General features: G+C 38.9%; 2 protein-coding genes across 3 annotated transcripts; both read left to right on the forward strand.

The window, feature by feature from the left end:
• Positions 1-544: 544 nt before the first annotated feature.
• Positions 545-4,604, forward strand: LOC103717137 (purple acid phosphatase 18-like). The gene is made up of 5 exons (XM_008805412.5): positions 545-825; positions 2,192-2,860; positions 3,498-3,686; positions 3,761-3,849; positions 3,990-4,604. The coding sequence occupies exons 1-5, from the start codon at positions 670-672 to the stop codon at positions 4,207-4,209; spliced, it is 1,323 nt and encodes a 440-aa protein (XP_008803634.3). The 5' UTR covers positions 545-669; the 3' UTR covers positions 4,210-4,604.
• Positions 4,605-10,904: 6,300 nt separating this feature from the next.
• LOC103717138 (protein FATTY ACID EXPORT 5-like) lies at positions 10,905-16,063 on the forward strand. 2 transcript variants are annotated; one of them, XM_039131863.3, is made up of 3 exons: positions 10,905-11,321; positions 14,278-14,365; positions 14,459-15,767. In XM_039131863.3, exons 1-3 carry the CDS (start codon positions 11,123-11,125, stop codon positions 14,586-14,588), a joined length of 417 nt encoding a protein of 138 aa, XP_038987791.3. In that variant the 5' UTR covers positions 10,905-11,122; the 3' UTR covers positions 14,589-15,767. The 2 variants fall into 2 exon arrangements, with proteins under 2 accessions (XP_038987791.3, XP_008803636.3); XM_008805414.6 differs by lacking the exon at positions 14,459-15,767 and adding an exon at positions 15,774-16,063 and having other exon boundaries at positions 10,912-11,321.
• The last annotated feature ends 2,130 nt before the right edge of the window (positions 16,064-18,193 follow it).

The following is an 18,193-nucleotide window of genomic DNA, read 5'->3' on the forward strand; positions in this document are numbered from 1 at the left end:
TTTTTTTTGCTTAGGAAATGGGGGAGGGGGAAGGAGAGGAAATCTTATCCGCGTAGCAACCTTTACTGGGCCCTCCTTTCACTAGGAAATGTTCGATGCAGGTAGAAAATTTGCTCGTACCCTTCCCGAACCATGGGTTACTTTACATGTGAGTACGTCATCCCAGCGCCACCTTAGTGCCAATTGGACTAGATGGTGCTCCCACCAAGTGTATCTAGGTAGGGAGCATCTGGTCTCATATTTAATCGACGCTCGCGCATTTCGAACCTGAATCGCACCGATGAAAGCAAAGCCTTGTTCCAACTGCGCTCCCACCTTAGTGGCAGCAGGTTAAATTGCTTTTGAGTGGAAAAAAGAGTAAATAGAGGATATACATAATTTTTTATATTTTTAAATGAAAAGTATGTGAACGAAAATTATTTTGATTATTTTTAAAATTTTTCAGATGTAGCATTTAGATTCTATTTAAAATTAACAATTTGATTAATATTTTATTAAATTATAGAATAAAATGTTGGATAAAAATAAAGTATGGCTTTGTAATTTACTTAAAAGAGAGAGACGAGAGGGAAGTGCTCGCCTGGGGTCCTCATGAGATGAGTTCCCGATCTTTTTCTTGGATGAAAATATCCTGAGACGAAAGCGAGGAAAAATAATTTAATCAGGAAAATGGAGCTACGATTGATGTTAATGGCGGTTCTGCTCTTCATCTCGTCGGTAGGTACTGGAATTGGAGATGGAATAGGTGAGGATTACGTCCGGCCCAAGCCCCGGAAAGCCCTAACCTTTCCATGGAAGCGGAGGCAGTCTTCGGAGCCCCAACAGGTGAGTGCTTGATCCCCTTCCGCGGATAATTTAAGAGAAGTTTGCTTGTTTGAGGTTTGGATCTTGGTCTGATCCTATTCTGGAATGTCACTCGTCGGATCTGTTGCTCTCGTTGTTTCTAATTTGCGGCATCAGGTCGCTGCCTGATGGTTTTAGCGTGTTTTTTTTGCCTTTTCTGGCTCCTTTTAAAATGTTCCGATGGAAACCCAAATCGATTCTGCTGCTGTTAATCCAGAAACTGCTTTAAAACTCGAAATTTCCAGTCTTCCACTGTACCGAGTGCCGATTTTTATTTATTTATTTATTTTTTTTACGATGGGAATATCTCGGCAGAAAACCAAGTTAATTTCGGTGGCAATTTGTTCAGAAAGTACTCGGTGTAAGCCGTCAAGCTACCCAAATGGTCATTCCTTAGTTGTTGGTCTCTGTGCTGGGATCTGATCGCATTTTTTTGGAGATTTAGGTAATGTTAAAATCATATGATTGATTAGGATCATGATTGATTTGTGATTGATTGTGCCAAACTTAGTTGGCCTTGCCTAATTTCACCTTGATTGATTTGTGATTAATTATGCCAAACTTAGTCGGCCTTACCAAACTTTGTTAGCCTCATAAAGGCTGCTCCTGTACATTATAACAGATGGGGGCAGAAATACAATTATTTTCTCTTATTCTTTTTTTTCAACAGGTAACATATTCAGTTGCAGGTGAAGCATTGAGACTGAGTGGTTGCTGAAGTCATCTTGTCTATTTAGCTTCTCAATTTGACATGGCTACCTCTTGCTATTTTAACTGTGATTCCCATGTTCATGCTAAATTCACTGAAAATGAATATCATTTTAGCAAGGAGTAGTGTGATGTTGTCTATGGGTTTAGCATCCCATTGTAAACCCCCCCCCCCCCCCCCCCCCCCCCCCAAAAAAAAAAAAAAAAAAAAACCAAAAAATTGCATCTGCTTCACAAATTGATAAAATCTAAAGGGTTAATAAGTGTAATGCCGTATGTCTTACTTTTCAAGTTGGGAATATGCATGAATGTGCATGGTTGCTATACTTAAGCATGATATAAGGTAATGCCCTTGACTTTTGTGCACCGAACCTAATTATTATTATTATTATTTTCTGAAAACAGGCCACAGAATCTATATAAGGTTTGAGGATATCAATGTGCTAAGCTCCATCAATATGATCTCCTGGATTGTGCATTTCATTCATTTTGTGTTTTATGTTAGAAAAAAAGGGAAAGTAATCATGTTTTCAGTAGGATCAAAATGTCCTTTTCAATTCTCTTAAAATCATTCAACTGTCAGATTGTCTTGGAGAAAAATGTTATTTCAACGGCAATCCTTTTCTTTTTATTTTTGCAGGTTCACATTTCTTTGGCTGGGGAAAAACACATGAGAATATCATGGATCACTGATGATGAATCTTCTCCTTCTATTGTTAAATATGGAACTTCACCTGGAGAGTATGCATATTCTTCTCAAGGAGAAAGCACATCCTACAATTACTTATTCTATAGTTCAGGGAAGATACACCATGTTGTCATTGGACCTCTTGAAGATGGCACAGTTTATTATTATCAGTGTGGAGGACAAGATCCAGAATTCTATCTTAAGACCCCACCCTCTCAATTTCCAATAACTTTTGCTGTAGTTGGCGATCTTGGTCAGACAGGGTGGACAACAGCAACTTTAGACCACATTGCTCAGTGCAAGTATGATGTGCAACTTGTTCCAGGGGATCTCTCATATGCCGATTACCAGCAGCATCTGTGGGATTCTTTTGGTGAACTGCTGCAGCCACTTGCTAGTGCTAGACCATGGATGGTAACAGAAGGAAATCATGAGAAGGAGAAAATATTATTGTTTGAAGCTGGATTTCAAGCATATAATGCCCGGTGGAAGATGCCTTATGCAGAGAGTGGATCCGCATCAAACCTGTATTACTCTTTTGAAGTAGCAGGAGTTCATGTTATTATGCTTGGTTCTTATACAGAGTATGATAAGAACTCAGATCAGTATGCCTGGCTTAAGGTTAGTCTATTTTGTTGTTTCTTTAAAGCTTATCTATCCTTCTTAGTTAACTTTTCTCATGGTAGGTTCATTTCTAGTGGCAGCCTGGGAAACGTGGACAGTTGAAAGCAAGTTTGCCAATTCTTTGGAACAAAGATCAAACCAACTTTAGAGAATGACCATGTAATTTAGGCATGAACATATAACTCGTCATTGGAATTAAAGTTTGAAAATATAATAGCATCTGTCTCCCTTCTCCCTCAGTTTCTGGCAATAGTGTACTAAGGGCATAATCTTTCATAAGAATTAGCTAAAAGGATTATTGATTCCTCATCTTATGGCTTATATGCTGAAACTATCGTTTCAATTAAGCTCTATCTGAAAATTAAAAAGCTACTATATTCCATTTTATCCAGAGTGCATGTTTCCCCCAGTAAATACTTCCTTGCCCCAGAATCAATATCCTTACTTCACCTTGTGGAACAATTAGTTTTTCTTTGGTTTTATCAGATTTAGGACTTGAATTTCCTTTTTAAAAAATTATTTTTGCCTTTCTATGATTTTTCCTAATTCAACTGCATAGAAATTCAAAGAAAAGAAAATGATCTAGTATTTTAATTTGGATGAAGAGAGCATCCATTTGTATTTGATGTTACAGGCTGATCTTGCTAAGGTAGACAGAGAAAAGACACCATGGTTGCTCGTGTTATTGCATGCACCATGGTATAACAGCAACTGGGCTCATCAAGGTGAAGGGGATGGCATGATGGCTGCAATCGAACCATTGCTTTATGCTGCTGGCGTAGATATTCTTCTTGCTGGACATGTGCATGCATATGAACGTTCGGTATGCATGACTGGTGACTCTTTACTTCACTCATGTTCAAACTAAAAGTCTCTCCTTGCACTTCACACTTTCAGGAACGTGTTTACAATGGCGGCTTAGACCCTTGCGGAGCTGTACACATAACGATTGGAGATGGAGGTAACAGGGAGGGTCTGGCTCAAAGGTACATCATTTCCTCTAGCATGGCGCATATGCTTAATTGCATTTCTAGAACTTGCAACCTTCGTATTTATGCTGCAATTACCGAGCATTTCAAAATATATCTTCTGCAGTATAGTTACTGAATTCCTTTGAGCTCATCAGGTATCTTCACCCAAAGCCGGAGTGGTCAGCTTTCCGTGAAGCAAGTTTCGGTCATGGTGAGCTGAAGATCATAAATTCAACCCATGCTTTTTGGAGTTGGCACAGGAACGATGATGATGAAATGGTAAAATCAGATCGAGTCTGGATCACCTCATTAGCAAGTTCTGGATGCTTTGCCGATACGAAGCCGGAGCACAGGAGGATTCTGATGGCTCCTTAAGTCAGGAACTTGAAGCAATTCCACCCCAAGGATCTGCTATCCCAGATAATGTATAGTCATATAAATATGATGTGCCTGGTGTTCTGCAACATGATGAGATGCCTGAGGAAAGGGGTTTCAGCTAACTCAACAAGGATTATGTCCCAGAAGCGCTTCCGGCACCAGTAAGTCCTACCAAATATCATTTGTAGTTCCAGCACTAACATGTACAAAGCCCTTTGACTTGATGCTGATGGGAGTATGAAATGCAGCAGTAGCGGGGTTGGAGCCTGTACTTGTTTGCATAAGCTCTAATTTCTTAGCTAATGCAAGAACTCTCAGAGTTAGATGCAGCAGAGAAGAAACTAAAATATTGAAAATAGAAATTTTGGTTATCCCATTGCAGAACCAAGAAACGAAATCATCTTGTGATTTCAAAAATCATGGAAGGTCATTATTGTGACAATTTTGTCCTGCATCGAGACAGAGATGAGCATCTTCCCCGAACCCAAATGGAGATGACAATACAACCTGCTTAGTGATCTGTAGCCCAGGAACTAGGACAACATCATCCTTTATATTCGTTTCCAAAACTGAACCATTGGTTGTTTGGGATGATAGAAAATATGGGGTGACAGAAGATATTCTGAGTTCAGCTTTCTCAGAAGGATTACAAAGATTGCTGCCTTCGCCGTTGGTGTAACAATCAAGAACCCTGCGCATAAATCATCATTAACAACAATCTGAGTTGCCAAAAAAAGTTCTAACTTCCCCCTGATCCCATCTTCTCCTGGCAGTTTTTTGATCAGAGATGGCCTGCATTCTCGATCAGATTCCAGTAGGCCAATCAAAAAACTGGGCATGGAAATTTACATCGGTAACAGGGATCATAGCAAGGTTTTTAAGCTTTAATTTGGCGATTTTAGCAATTGTAGAGGAATGGAGAGGATGATTCTTCTTCAGGCTATGCTAGAGGATCGCGAGAATGATTAGAGTTAGGAATGGGGGCAAAGGCTAGTGGATTTTCAGTAGTTAAGGCTAAAGGGCCTCCATGAAGGCCCCTGGGGATGGGGTTAGGGCTTGAGGAAGGGAATGGATATTTGGATGGAATAGGGACAGAGGAAGGAGAGAGAGTGCTGCTGACTGCCGGAAGCTTGGTCCCCATCTGGAATCGGCCAGCATGGGTGCGTTTCACGCTATAACGAAACCCTAATTTGGAGCAATTAGGGGCAAAATCTTTATAAGGTGATAAAAAAATCCTAGAATTTAGGGGCGACTTCGGTACTAGAGAAACCGGCTGTTGGATTAGTGGGACTGTCGTAAAAAAATCCTACATCATAGTATTATTACATCCATCCGGTGGAAGAATTCTGATAATGGTTTAATAGTGATTGATAAGGTCATACATATCAGAAGACCGTTCAAGAGCACAATTGAGTCCTAGTTGTCGGATAATGCAAGGATCAACTACAACAAAATTCGTATGTGGGAAGCACTTGATTGATCTAATATAATGAAATAATTGATATATAGGATTTGATCCTATCAATCAATTATGCATTTAAAATTTTAGTTTTTATATCTGCAATTTTCTTGAACAATAGTTTTTTATATGTGCAATTGATAAATAAGTTCTTGTAAATTGCTGATTTATCCTATTTTTTCTAATTAACAGCAAATATAAAAAGAAGTGCATATATTAGCAAGGTTTATTCAACAAATATCCTTTTCTACTGCACCATCAAGTTGCACGCCATGGGGCAATTACTTTATCCTATATTATTGCACTGCACATACTAAAAATATAGATGCATAGGGTCAATCCATTCAAGTGTTCTCTTGATTCTTACGAACTAAATTATTTTTGTACACTATTTATCTTAGCTAAGCCCATTTATTTAATTTTTTGATTTAGACTGATCACTAGACTCAATCTAGGCCACTTTAGTTCAGGAGTGAGATTTGCCATATTAGAAAGTTGAATCATGTATCAAACTTCTAGAGGCCATAACTTGGTAATACGGCACCGAATTGAGATATTTTTTTTCAAAAAATTGGATAACTTTTCGAGATCTGCAATATAGTAGCAATCAGAGCCATAGTTCATCTTTTGGATCTTGAAATGAGTCAATCAAATTTTAAATTTTTTATTTGGAAAAAATTTTAATGAGTATATTTTCCAATCCGAGAAGAATTAGGCAGAACAAAGGCTAAGTTGATGCATGACTCGAGATCTACCTTATACAGCATTTTAACTTTTTTTGCATTACTTTTACTAGTTGTGTCTATTTTTGAAAAACTTAATCTTATTCAAACTAAAAACAGAAATATAATATGAATTGTGCAAAAGTGAACCTCACTAATATTATATGGAGCTATGTATCTCAATTTATGATTCATCAATAAATCAAAGAAAGAAAAGAAGACTTAGACCTTACGTTCGTCAAATTCTGTATTTTTCCTAAATCCAATCGAATCAATTTTTCTGAAAAAAATAAAGAGCTTGCAAAAGTTCGATTCCATTTTCTCCATGGGTAAAGAAGTAATATGTTCCCATGGTACATTCTTAATTACCAATTCTCCTAAGATATATCAATATATATATACACATAAATATTTTATATATATATATATATATATATATATATATATATATATATATATATATATATATATACCTCAATTGAAGTTTACTTTTATCATATTAATTTGATCATGTGCAACCATGCTAACGAAAATTGGATGGTTCTATCCTTCTATGAATTACAACCATCTCTTTGTAGAGTTTAATTGTTGATATATGTTTCTTGAATTTATAAAGAGTTGTGTAGCTTGCAGATTGGAAGATGAAATCAAGAAGAGAATATTGGCTATCACCATGAATTCGGATTCTCTCAAGTTCGGGGACTATCTCTGAACATGATGGTATGGTTCTACCATCATGGCTGTCAATGAATTACATAACGAAGAGATGGAATGGTAGCACTTTCAATACATGGAACTCGATACATTACGGCAGTAGTGCAATACATGGACGGTCATGGTTGGAAAATGGACCATCAAGTCTAGTCCTCCAACTTGAAGAGAATCCAAACTCTATCACAATAGAGGCATGAGAAATGCTGTTTGATTCATGATGTCTAGCATAGTCATGCTGTAAGCGACAGCCTATATACACTTTTGGAAGCCGGACCGTCAAGTTTGTGCCTAAACTTGAGAGCTCGAACTCTCACAATTGAGACATGAGCAAACGAGGTTTGATTCATAATCATGTTGTTGACCTCGAAACACTTTACTTTTTGTATATTTATAATATATATATTTAAAAAATAACAATGAACTTTTCTTTGATTTTTTTAAAAATAAAATTACTAATTGAGACATCTCCAGAATAAAAGGTTTAAATTTGTCTTTCCTGGAATCCCATCACTCATCTGATACCAGTGGTTTTTGAGGCCTGGGGCACTTTTATTTTATATTTTTTTCCCTTAAAGATGGTGGTGCTTAAAAGGGGAAAAAGGTGTAAAAAAAGTATAGGTGCTTGTGAGTGATAAAAAGATTTTCAGTCAAGGTTTAGATGATATTTTTATCGGGAAAAAAATAGAAAAAAAAAGTCTTCTCCGGCTACAGTCTCTGGTCTCTACCGTCCACCTAGGGATGGCAAAATATGACCCAATCCACCAATCCAACCCATGTTCGACCCGCCATAAACAGGTTTGGATTTAGCCTAAACAGGTTCAGATCGTAAACAGGTTGACCCGTTTAACCTATTTATTAATTGGGCCGGATACAGGTTTTAGATGTCTGACCTGTTTAACTCGTATAACCTGTTTAATATATGGGCCTCATTGGGCCTGATTCCATCCCAAATAAAATAGATGGAGGCTAACAATTCCAAGATCCAATGACTCGAAGCCGGAGATGAGATCACCAGATGAGATCCAACGGCTCTTTCCTTCTTTCCCTCCTCCATCTCTCCCTTTCTTCCCTCGGCTGCCAAGCCGCCAAAGGTCTCCCTCCGGCCGTCGCCCCTCCGGCTGTCTCCTCAGATCTGAACTTTTCGTGGGATTTGACCTTGGTCCCCTTAGATTCGGCGAACAAATGAGCCGAGGAGGTTGGTGAGGAGGAACTCGATGATGTCGAGGAGAAGCAGAAGATCCGGGGACACCAGGCCTTCGATGATGCTGAGGAGGTTGATGAGGAGGGACTCGACGATGACGACAGCGCCGCCGGCATCGGGGTCGGAGAAGGGGGCCAAGGGTCGGAGAATTTCATCGAGATCCTGGGGGTCATCGGAGGAGCGGAGGAGGGAGTGGTGGCCGCGGAGGGAGACACGCAGGTTGACGGCCCCAGGCTTGCCGCGGTTGGGGTCATGGGACCTTCCGACTTCCGAGGCGGTCCACCACCTAGTTTCTAGAAATCAGTTTACCTAACATTCAGAGTTTTTTTTTTTCAAAGTTTTAACCGTCAATACAAATACCATTTTTTTTCCTTTTAATATGATTATATTGAAAGGTTGCAACCATGACCCACATTTTTGCAGACTTTCCATCCCATGCAATCTTAAAGCCAACTTTGACGGCTCTATGGTTGGCAGCGGCAGTAGGAATAAAGTGGGATTTGTGATTGAACGCCTAAATTTCAAGTTTGTAGTTGCCGACGGAAGTTAGATCTTTAATATCTTAGTTCTTAAGGAGAGCTGACGGCGACTTGGACATGTATAGGTTTTGAGGGCTGACCTCATAGCCACTGAGGGTGGTTTAGCCATCGCGATTAGGTTGATTCAGAGAGGAACAATGGATGCACAGCCCCTTCTACACCGTATGCGAATGGATTTTGAGAGAGCATGTATCCTTGAGCCCTAAGCATGTCTACCCGGAGGGCTACAGATTGGGTTGTCGTTATTTTGGAAAAAAACAAAAAAAACTGTTGTTGGGGTTGACCTTTCGATTATTTTATTTTCTAAATTTATTATATTTATTCATGCGACATAGGTACGAATATGATCCATCTATTTTATGAAAAAAAATGTTTTACTATCATACTATCATCAGGAATCAATGCTCCGTCCTGATCAAAATTTGACAGCTCTGATATGAAGACTTCGGCCCTGTTTGGGGGAGCTGTTGGCAGTAGAGCTGTTGGAAGTAGAGCTGTTGGAAGTAGAGCTGTCTGAAGTAGAGCTGTTATAAAAAGCTGTTTGCTGTTTGGTAACTACATTCGTAAAGTGCTGTGGTACTTTGTTTTGTGTTTGGTAAACAAACTGAGAAAGTACTTTTGTATGACAAAATTACCATAAAGGACATTGCATAGTATTATACAACAAAATGTAATAAAACATAACATATATTAATACATAAATATACAATATAATATAATATTTTTGTAATATAAAATAATATTATTATAATATAGCATAATAGTAATATAATTATTAGAGTAAATTAATATTTGGTAATATAACATAATATTAAATTATTTAACATAACATATTAATGTATTATGATATAATGTAATATATATTATATTTATAGTATAATACAATAATAAAGGTATAAAATATTATAATTATTAGTATAAATTAATTTCTCATAATATAACATAATATTAAATTATTTAAAATAACATAATAATATATTATAATGTAATGTAATATAATATAATATTTATAGTATAATACAATAATAAAGGTATAAAATATTATAATTATTAGTGTAAATAATTAATAATATTGAAATATATTTATTTATTATCTTATTTATTCATTCATTCATTCATTTATATAAATATTTATTTATTTATTTATTCATTTTTTATTTTTAAAATTATCTTTTCTTCTCTTTTTTCCTTTCCCTTTCTTCTTTTTTTTCTTTTTCCTTTTCTTTTCTTTTTTTCTTCTCTTCTTCTCCTTCCTTCCTCTCCCCCATTCTCCTTTCTTCTCCTCCCGCGCAGCCGGCGGCGCTGGAAGAGGGCCAGGCTGCTGCGGCCGCGGGAGGGGGCCGGGCCGGGGCCGCCGGCGGCTGTGGGACGGGGCCGGGCCGTGGCCGGCAGTGCCCGCGGCAGTCTCGGCGGCCGCGGCTGGCCACCTGGGAAATGCTCTCCTCCCGCGAGGCCGACAGCGCCGGGCCGTGGCGGACGCGGGAGGGGGGCGGGTTGTGACCGCCGGCGGCCGCAGGAAGGGGGAGGACGCCCCCTTCTTCTTCCTGTTCTTCGGCCCCTCCCCATCGTGGGAAGGAGGAGGGCGCCGGGCCTTTCCGTGACAGGGGCATCATCGCCGGCGGCGGCCGCGGGAAGGGGAAGACCACTCGTCTTCCTCTTCTTCGGCACCTCCCCACCATGGGGGCAGGGGAGAGGGAGGGGGTGCGACAGCGGGGCAGTGGAAGAGGGTACGGCGGCGGGGGAGAGGGAGTGGGGTTGGGTGGGAGAGGAAGAGACGGTGAGAGAGAGGTTTTTGGGAGGAAATTTTTTTTTTAAATGGGGGTATTTTGGTCAAAAATACAGCTTTGCGAAAAAGCTGAAAACAGCGTTTTCGGAAAGCTCCAAATTGGAGCTTCCCTCCAAAAGCTGTTTTCAGTTTCCCGCAAAAGCTGAAACAGCTTTTTGGAAAATTTACCAAATACCATTTTTTAGCTAAAAGTACTTTTGGAGGGCCAGAAAGTGCTTTTTGGCCCTCCAAAAGCTCCCCAAACAGGGCCGAAGGTTCCTCTCTACGGCCCTGGCGGGTGGAGGCCACACTTTCCCCAGCCGTGCCGCTCTCCTGGACCCCGTCCCACCGCTAACTCCCGTTTCTTTCATTCCTCTCTTTTCTTTTCCCCAAGACAACCCTTTGGAGATCGCCAAAGACTCCTCTCTCTTCTTTCCTTTGCTCTCGGGAAGAAAGTTGAAGTTGAAGCTGAAGCTTTGTTGTTGGGGACTTCGCAGAGGAGACGAGGAGATGCACGACTTCTGCTTCACGATCCCGTACGGGCTCCTGATCCTGGTGGGAGGGCTCGTGGGCTACGCGCGGAGGGGAAGCACCGCCTCGCTGGCCGGCGGCGCTGGCTCCGGCCTCCTCCTCCTCCTCGCCGGCTTCGTCAGCCTTAAGGCCTTCGAGAAGCGCCGCAACTCCTCCCTCGCCCTGATCCTTGAGACAGGTGTGCAACTACTCTCAATTGATTCGTCCAGCCTTTTACAATCTCCTCGATCCATTTCCCTTCGTTTGATTTCTTTTGGCCATCGGATTCTATTGCATTTTTTTGTTGATATCTATGCTATAGATATGTTTTTTATTTTGCTGAATTATGTTTACTTCGTATTGAGGAAGCGATCGATCAATAGATTTGTGAGCCAAATAATAGATGGTTCTCTATTTTCTTCTATCTCCTTCTTTATTCTATTCAAAATATGATAAATGGCAAGGTCTAGTTACAGTGCAATTGGTCTACGAGATTAGGACTCACTGTTTTCCTTTTTATAACACCTTTTCTCTAATATAGCAGCTTTTCGTAATAAAGAATGGATGATGTTTCTAAGGAGTCATATGCTCAAGGAGGAAATAGAAGCTATCATGTGAAGTTTAGATAGATTCATATGACTTGAAAGTTCTCGTCTGCGTGTCTAATTGAGCTATCTTAATACTATCTTATAATGTTTTTTTTTTCATTCAGAAAGAAAAGTTTAGCATATTTATGAGAGATGTTGGCTAGGTGATGTGTTTTGCAATTCAGGTGGTAGGTCACAGTTTCTGGATTAAGCTGTTTATTATAAGTAAAGCACTGACATTTTAATACATGCTACTTCTCCAGTTTACTAGCTACTTCCTAGTTCATTTTTATCTCCTCTGATAAATGATAACCACTAAGGAGGTGATTTTATGTCATACGGATGATTGGAAATGGGAATTCATTTGGTCATTAACAGTGAAGATTTTAACCCTTTCTTGATTTAATAATGCAATTTCTGTTCTCTGGCAAGCAAGGGAAGGATAGGAGACACAAGGTGTGAAATTGCAATCTAAAAGGTAGTTTAGTGGGAAGTGTTAGTGCTGGTTGCAATGGTGCAGACTTATCAATGATAATTTATGGAATACTAATTGAAGTTTTATCTAGATACAATTGACTTTTGGATAGATCTCTAGAGGGCATTTTTTAAGAAGGGCGATATAAAAAAACTAAGAGGGTCTTGTATCACAGGCTGCTTCGTGTTTATCTTGAGTGGCATAAAAGGGTGAAAGTGATGACAAGGTCGAAAATCCCAAAAGTTTGTGCGGATGCATGACCATAGTCATGATGAAATGGAGATTTCCAGCATTGAAGGCTTTATAATGGCCAGAAAACTCACATTATCACTGTACCTGAATCAATTTCTATGTGTTAACTTGAGCAATTGCTGATCCTGGATTCTGGTTAATCCTGTATACATATCTGAAGCCTTGGACTATGGGTGGTGTACACTTCTCTGATGGTACATAGGGTTGAATTTGGGAAGTTGGGATATGCTCAAAAATATTTTTAGCTTGGTTGAGGTAGTTTTGAGGGTGAACATGAGAAAATTCGACTAGAGAGAATATCTGAGTTGGTGTTTTTTTGGTGAATATCCAAAGTCCATGGTGATTATTAACAAAATATACTTAGGTACACAAACTGGATTCTTATTTGTCACTCATGATTAAGTTATCTCTGCTGTCTGCGAAGGGGTCTTGTTGTATCATGAAGTGATCACATTAATATAAAGAGGACAGTTTTAAATAGATAATGCTTTTTCCCCATTTTTCATAGGCACATTGTCAATGGAAATGATTCTATATATTGCATCACTTTTGACTTTGATTGTGAATCTACGAACTCTATTTGAGAATTGTTTGTTGGCTTCCTAAGTTTGCAGTAGCATAGATACTTATTATGTTGCCCCTTTTGCTTTAGGATCTCTCTTCCAGCCAACAGTAGATAATTGCTCTGAAAATCTGAAAATTGTGATGCACATTGGTGCTCACTGCATATGGTATCCATGTTGAGTTGATTTTGCAATCGGAATTTTGGAACAAATGTCTCGCTAATAGAGCCAAGGTCTTCATTTTAAGCTTCAGTTAGAGCAAGTCTCCAGTATATGTGGCTCAAAATTTGACAAAGATTGTAGCTTCCTTAGGATCCATCTTTGTAACCGTAGTAGGGTCAAAGGCTTCTGTAATTTGAAAAGACTTGAAACATGTAATGATTGTCATTGTATTCTGTGTTTCTTCTTCATTCAAACTACTGAAAATGAATACCACTTTGTCAAAAGACTTGGGATACACCGAACTTGAAACTAGTGGCTGGAGATCCTGTTTACATTTATTCAGCATCATCCCTCCAACTTCCAAAAGAGATGATGTCATGTGAACAGGACTTGGCTAACAACTGTTAGCAGAGTTGGTTGGCACCTTTCCCATAGAGGCTTGCCCTTCAGGAGGTCCGGGGTCAAATCCTTGGTATTGCTCAAAAAAAAAAAAAAAAAAAAAAACACAGCGAACATGACTTAAATCCGATGGTGGGCACCCCTCTTCTAAAGATTTGCTCTTGGGGGAGGTTCAGTATTCCAACAATGGTGGTGGCACATTACTGCCATCTCTCTCTCTCTCAAGGTGCGGTGATAGCTCTATGTAACTTTTATATTACAAAGTATTCAAATATTTTGTTTTTGTTATTCTCAGTAGCATCTGAACTAGGAATTAGATAATCTTGCTTAGTTTAAGAGTTCATTGAACAACCTTGAAAAGCAGTAACATAGCTGTCTTACTTTTCACTCTGAACTGACAAAAGCATTTCCTTCAGATATCAGAAGCATTCTTTTATTGTCAATGAGAGGACTTGATTGGAAAAAACAACAAGAAGTTATATTTTTGCTTTTCTTTTTTAATCTTGTTTTAAATGCTCTGGTTGTTATAAATTTTTTTCTGTTATTTTTTTGATAATTGCCTTCTTGGACTAATATTGATTGACTCATCTAATTTGTTGGTGGTACTAAATCAAGAAAAAGAATTTTATTACTTATTTTTCTTTTTTTCCCCATCTACCTACTATTTTCTCCTTTCCATTGTTTGACATTATCTTCTTGCTACTGTCTGCAACACAGTTTGTGCCCTTATATTAGCATATGTTATGGGGCAAAGATACCTTGAAACATTCAAGATAATGCCAGCTGGGGTAGTTGCTGCTCTCAGGTTTGCCCAGTTGAATATCTAGTCAATTTGCTATTGATATCCATCATATTTTGCATGTTAGTTTCCATCCTCAATAAACTGTTCCATAATCAGGTGTCTCATAGGTGCTATCCACTGGTCGGGCTCTGCTACCACTTATTTGAATAATTATATACGTATGCACACGTGCACATATTGGCTAACGGATTATATCCTCTTTTATAACACTTATGTAAGACATTGATATATGGGAAACACACATTGACATAAAAAAAAAAATCCATAGAGAATTACTGAGATTTAGATTCTCAAGCTACGTATGCATGGGGTTTCTCTTTGAAAATTGATTATTGAATATTTCATACTTAATAGTAAAACTAGGCAGAGAATGTATGGCTGTTGACGGTATTGTCATTGTAAAGGTTGGTGTCAAATAGAAGTTTTGGAGGTGCATTTTGGTTAACTTAATAATGTAGGAGTCTTCTGTAATTAAAAATATATATGGAGAATATGGTCAAATAAAAAATAATGTCTTTTTACACAGACATGCTCCTATAAACATCAAATGGTGAAACATCTTAGGACTTTCCTAGCAACTTAAGATTTAAGTTTGGTGTTTTCTCAAGAAAACGATTTGTGCTTCGTGTCAACCCCCTCACTGTCTCAGTGTTGAGATGGTAACTTAGAAGTTACTAACTAGAATTAATGGTCTTGTTGAATCCATATAAGGAGCTGCAAATGTTTGATGTGGAGTAAACTAGAATCTTTTTCCTTTCTCTTTTTAGTTTTCCTTCCTTCATACGTTGGTTCTTTCTTTCTTTTTTCTTGGTTAACGGGAAACCAATAAAACAAATACTGCAGGATCTGTTGAAACATTATAGTTAATAGTTGACATTCACTGATTCAACCTATAAAATCTTGTTCTGAGAAACTAATGATTCTGCAAATTTAAAACTATCCTGAGATGCTACTGTGAAACTGGAACATAAATTAATGTATCCCTGCTTCTTAACTTTGGGCAAGCTTACCCTTTCCTGGCATCAAACTAAATTAAACTTGACATCAAACTACAGTACTACAGAAATTGATTCATGTACCTGACACTAATGAAGAAGTCAAAATTAAGCAGAATTTTGTTTGAAATTCTTTTCCTGTGAGCTAAGAAACGGCAACCAGTTTTCACGGAGCAAGCCTACTTGTTCGTCTCCACACTTTAATTTACTGTTGGCCTTCTCCTGACAGGTGTATCTTTTGCTTCATAAACTTTTGGATAAGCATGAAAAATATAGTTTTAGTTTTTTTGAAGGGTTATTTGTTCTCCTTTTTTTTCTGTTAGCATCATGTGATCATGCTTTATGTTTCATGTTGTGTTAATAACACAATTTGTCGCATTTATATGTCACATCCTGAACATTGTGTTCCCTTGCAGTGCACTTATGTCTGGATTCTACCTTTACAAGATTGCAACTGGTGGCAACCATATCCCATCCAAGGCAGAGTAAACTTGTCAGTTGAAATTTCAAACCAACAACGTGCTTTAGGGAAAGTAACATGTAACGTGAATCAGGTTCTTGGTTTGTAAGTTTTCTCAGTTGTATTCCTTGCTGAAGGATAGTCATTTCTTAATGGCATGCATACTTTAAAAAGCATGTGCTTGGTGTTTGTCTTGAAAGAAAATGAAAGTTCACTAATGCATAGGTAGTCCCATTAGATTGTTTATATTGTCATTTTGATGATTGCATTAAAATGAACATCCTCTTAAGGTAGATGCTGTTTTTCATCACGACTAAAAGAAAACAGTATGAGATAACTTTACCATTTCAGTGCTTTATTTTGCAAAGATGTGGTCTTGATACCATCGAAGGCAATCCTTCATTGTCTCTTGATCTCTACAACTGATGCCTCTGCTTGTGGAATGTCATCCTTATTGCAAAGGTTGCTTTCGTTGATCTTTGGATTCACTACTGCTTGGCTTCTTTTAGTGTTTTTTCTCATGCTGATGAGAACTGCATCAATCCATTGTCAAATTGCCAGCTTTTGGTCTGCCTTTCTTTCTATGCCCATTTTTACCCTGAATCACATTTTTTATCTCTCAGTTGAGTATGGATGATCTTAAGCAGGCAATGATTTCTGAAACCAAAGCTGGCTTTCATTTCTTTTTTATTTCTTTACATTTGAACTTGGCATCCATTTCTATCTATTCAGTGAACCTTTAAGCTTTTGGACTGCAGCAATTTAGAAAATCCATCTTCCAGATGGTGATCTTTCAGTATCTTATGCAATTGTGGGATATTCATTATGATTCCTTCAACTCAGCTGGGGGAAGGAGATTGGGGAAGGGAGGAGGGATTGGAGAGGCAATGAACATGTTCATAACGTCTTCCAAATATTGGAAGTCATCATAAATGGATTGTATATTTGTGATATTTCACATGTTAATGTTTTTTTAATAGTTCAGCTTTAATGCTGACTTTCAGTTATTCCTTTAACAGGGCAGTTCCTGCTGATTCTTACATTCATGAACAGGATTTTTCATGATTGTCCATAGCTCAGCATCATTGGTGGTGCAGTAAATGGCTTCTGAATTGTTAGACCATACCAAGTCTGCTTGCATTATTTTAATTTAATTTGGTGCGTCCTATGGGTTTAACAGAGCTAGCTACCTGAAATCTAAGGCCCTGTTTGGGGGAGCTTTTGGAGGGCCAAAAAGCACTTTCTGGCTCTCCAAAAGTACTTTTAGCTAAAAAATGGTGTTTGGTAAATTTTCCAAAAAGCTGTTTCAGCTTTTGCGGGAAGCTGAAAACAGCTTTTGGAGGGAAGCTCCAATTTGGAGCTTTCCGAAAACGCTGTTTTCAGCTTTTTCGCAAAGCTGTATTTTTGACCAAAATACCCCCATTTAAAAAAAAAATTTCCTCCCAAAAACCTCTCTCTCACCGTCTCTTCCTCTCCCACCCAACCCCACTCCCTCTCCCCCGCCGCCGTACCCTCTTCCACTGCCCCGCTGTCGCACCCCCTCCCTCTCCCCCGCCCCCATGGTGGGGAGGTGCCGAAGAAGAGGAAGACGAGTGGTCTTCCCCTTCCCGCGGCCGCCGCCGGCGATGATGCCCCTGTCACGGAAAGGCCCGGCGCCCTCCTCCTTCCCACGATGGGGAGGGGCCGAAGAACAGGAAGAAGGGGGCGTCCTCCCCCTTCCTGCGGCCGCCGGCGGTCACAACCCGCCCCCCTCCCGCGTCCGCCACGGCCCGGCGCTGTCGGCCTCGCGGGAGGAGAGCATTTCCCAGGTGGCCAGCCGCGGCCGCCGAGACTGCCGCGGGCACTGCCGGCCACGGCCCGGCCCCGTCCCACAGCCGCCGGCGGCCCCGGCCCGACCCCCTCCCGCGGCCGCAGCAGCCTGGCCCTCTTCCAGCGCCGCTGGCTGCGCGGGAGGAGAAGAAAGGAGAACGGGGGAGAGGAAGGAAGGAGAAGAAGAGAAGAAAAAAAGAAAAGAAAAGGAAAAAGAAAAAAAAGAAGAAAGGGAAAGGAAAAAAGAGAAGAAAAAATAATTTTAAAAATAAAAAATGAATAAATAAATAAATAAATATTTATATAAATGAATGAATGAATGAATAAATAAGATAATAAATAAATATATTTCAATATTATTAATTATTTACACTAATAATTATAATATTTTATACCTTTATTATTGTATTATACTATAAATATTATATTATATTACATTACATTATAATACATTATTATGTTATTTTAAATAATTTAATATTATGTTATATTATGAGAAATTAATTTATACTAATAATTATAATATTTTATACCTTTATTATTGTATTATACTATAAATATAATATA

Source organism: Phoenix dactylifera, chromosome 9 (genome assembly GCF_051530095.1).
Source record: "Phoenix dactylifera cultivar Ajwa chromosome 9, Ajwa_hap1_PhDact_Kaust_v1.1, whole genome shotgun sequence".
Classification (NCBI taxonomy): domain Eukaryota; kingdom Viridiplantae; phylum Streptophyta; class Magnoliopsida; order Arecales; family Arecaceae; genus Phoenix; species Phoenix dactylifera.

What these genes read in the sequence shown, in the direction of transcription:
- LOC103717138 (XM_039131863.3), top strand. Translation starts at nt 11,123, where the DNA reads ATGCACGACTTCTGCTTCACGATCCCGTACGGGCTCCTGATCCTGGTG. An exon ending in CGCCCTGATCCTTGAGACAG is followed by an intron (nt 11,322 to 14,277) that starts GTGTGCAACTAC and finishes TCTGCAACACAG; the next exon opens with TTTGTGCCCTTATATTAGCA. An exon ending in GGGGTAGTTGCTGCTCTCAG is followed by an intron (nt 14,366 to 14,458) that starts GTTTGCCCAGTT and finishes TTCCATAATCAG; the next exon opens with GTGTCTCATAGGTGCTATCC.
- LOC103717137 (XM_008805412.5), top strand. Translation starts at nt 670, where the DNA reads ATGGAGCTACGATTGATGTTAATGGCGGTTCTGCTCTTCATCTCGTCG. An exon ending in TGCATGCATATGAACGTTCG is followed by an intron (nt 3,687 to 3,760) that starts GTATGCATGACT and finishes TCACACTTTCAG; the next exon opens with GAACGTGTTTACAATGGCGG. An exon ending in AGGGAGGGTCTGGCTCAAAG is followed by an intron (nt 3,850 to 3,989) that starts GTACATCATTTC and finishes TGAGCTCATCAG; the next exon opens with GTATCTTCACCCAAAGCCGG.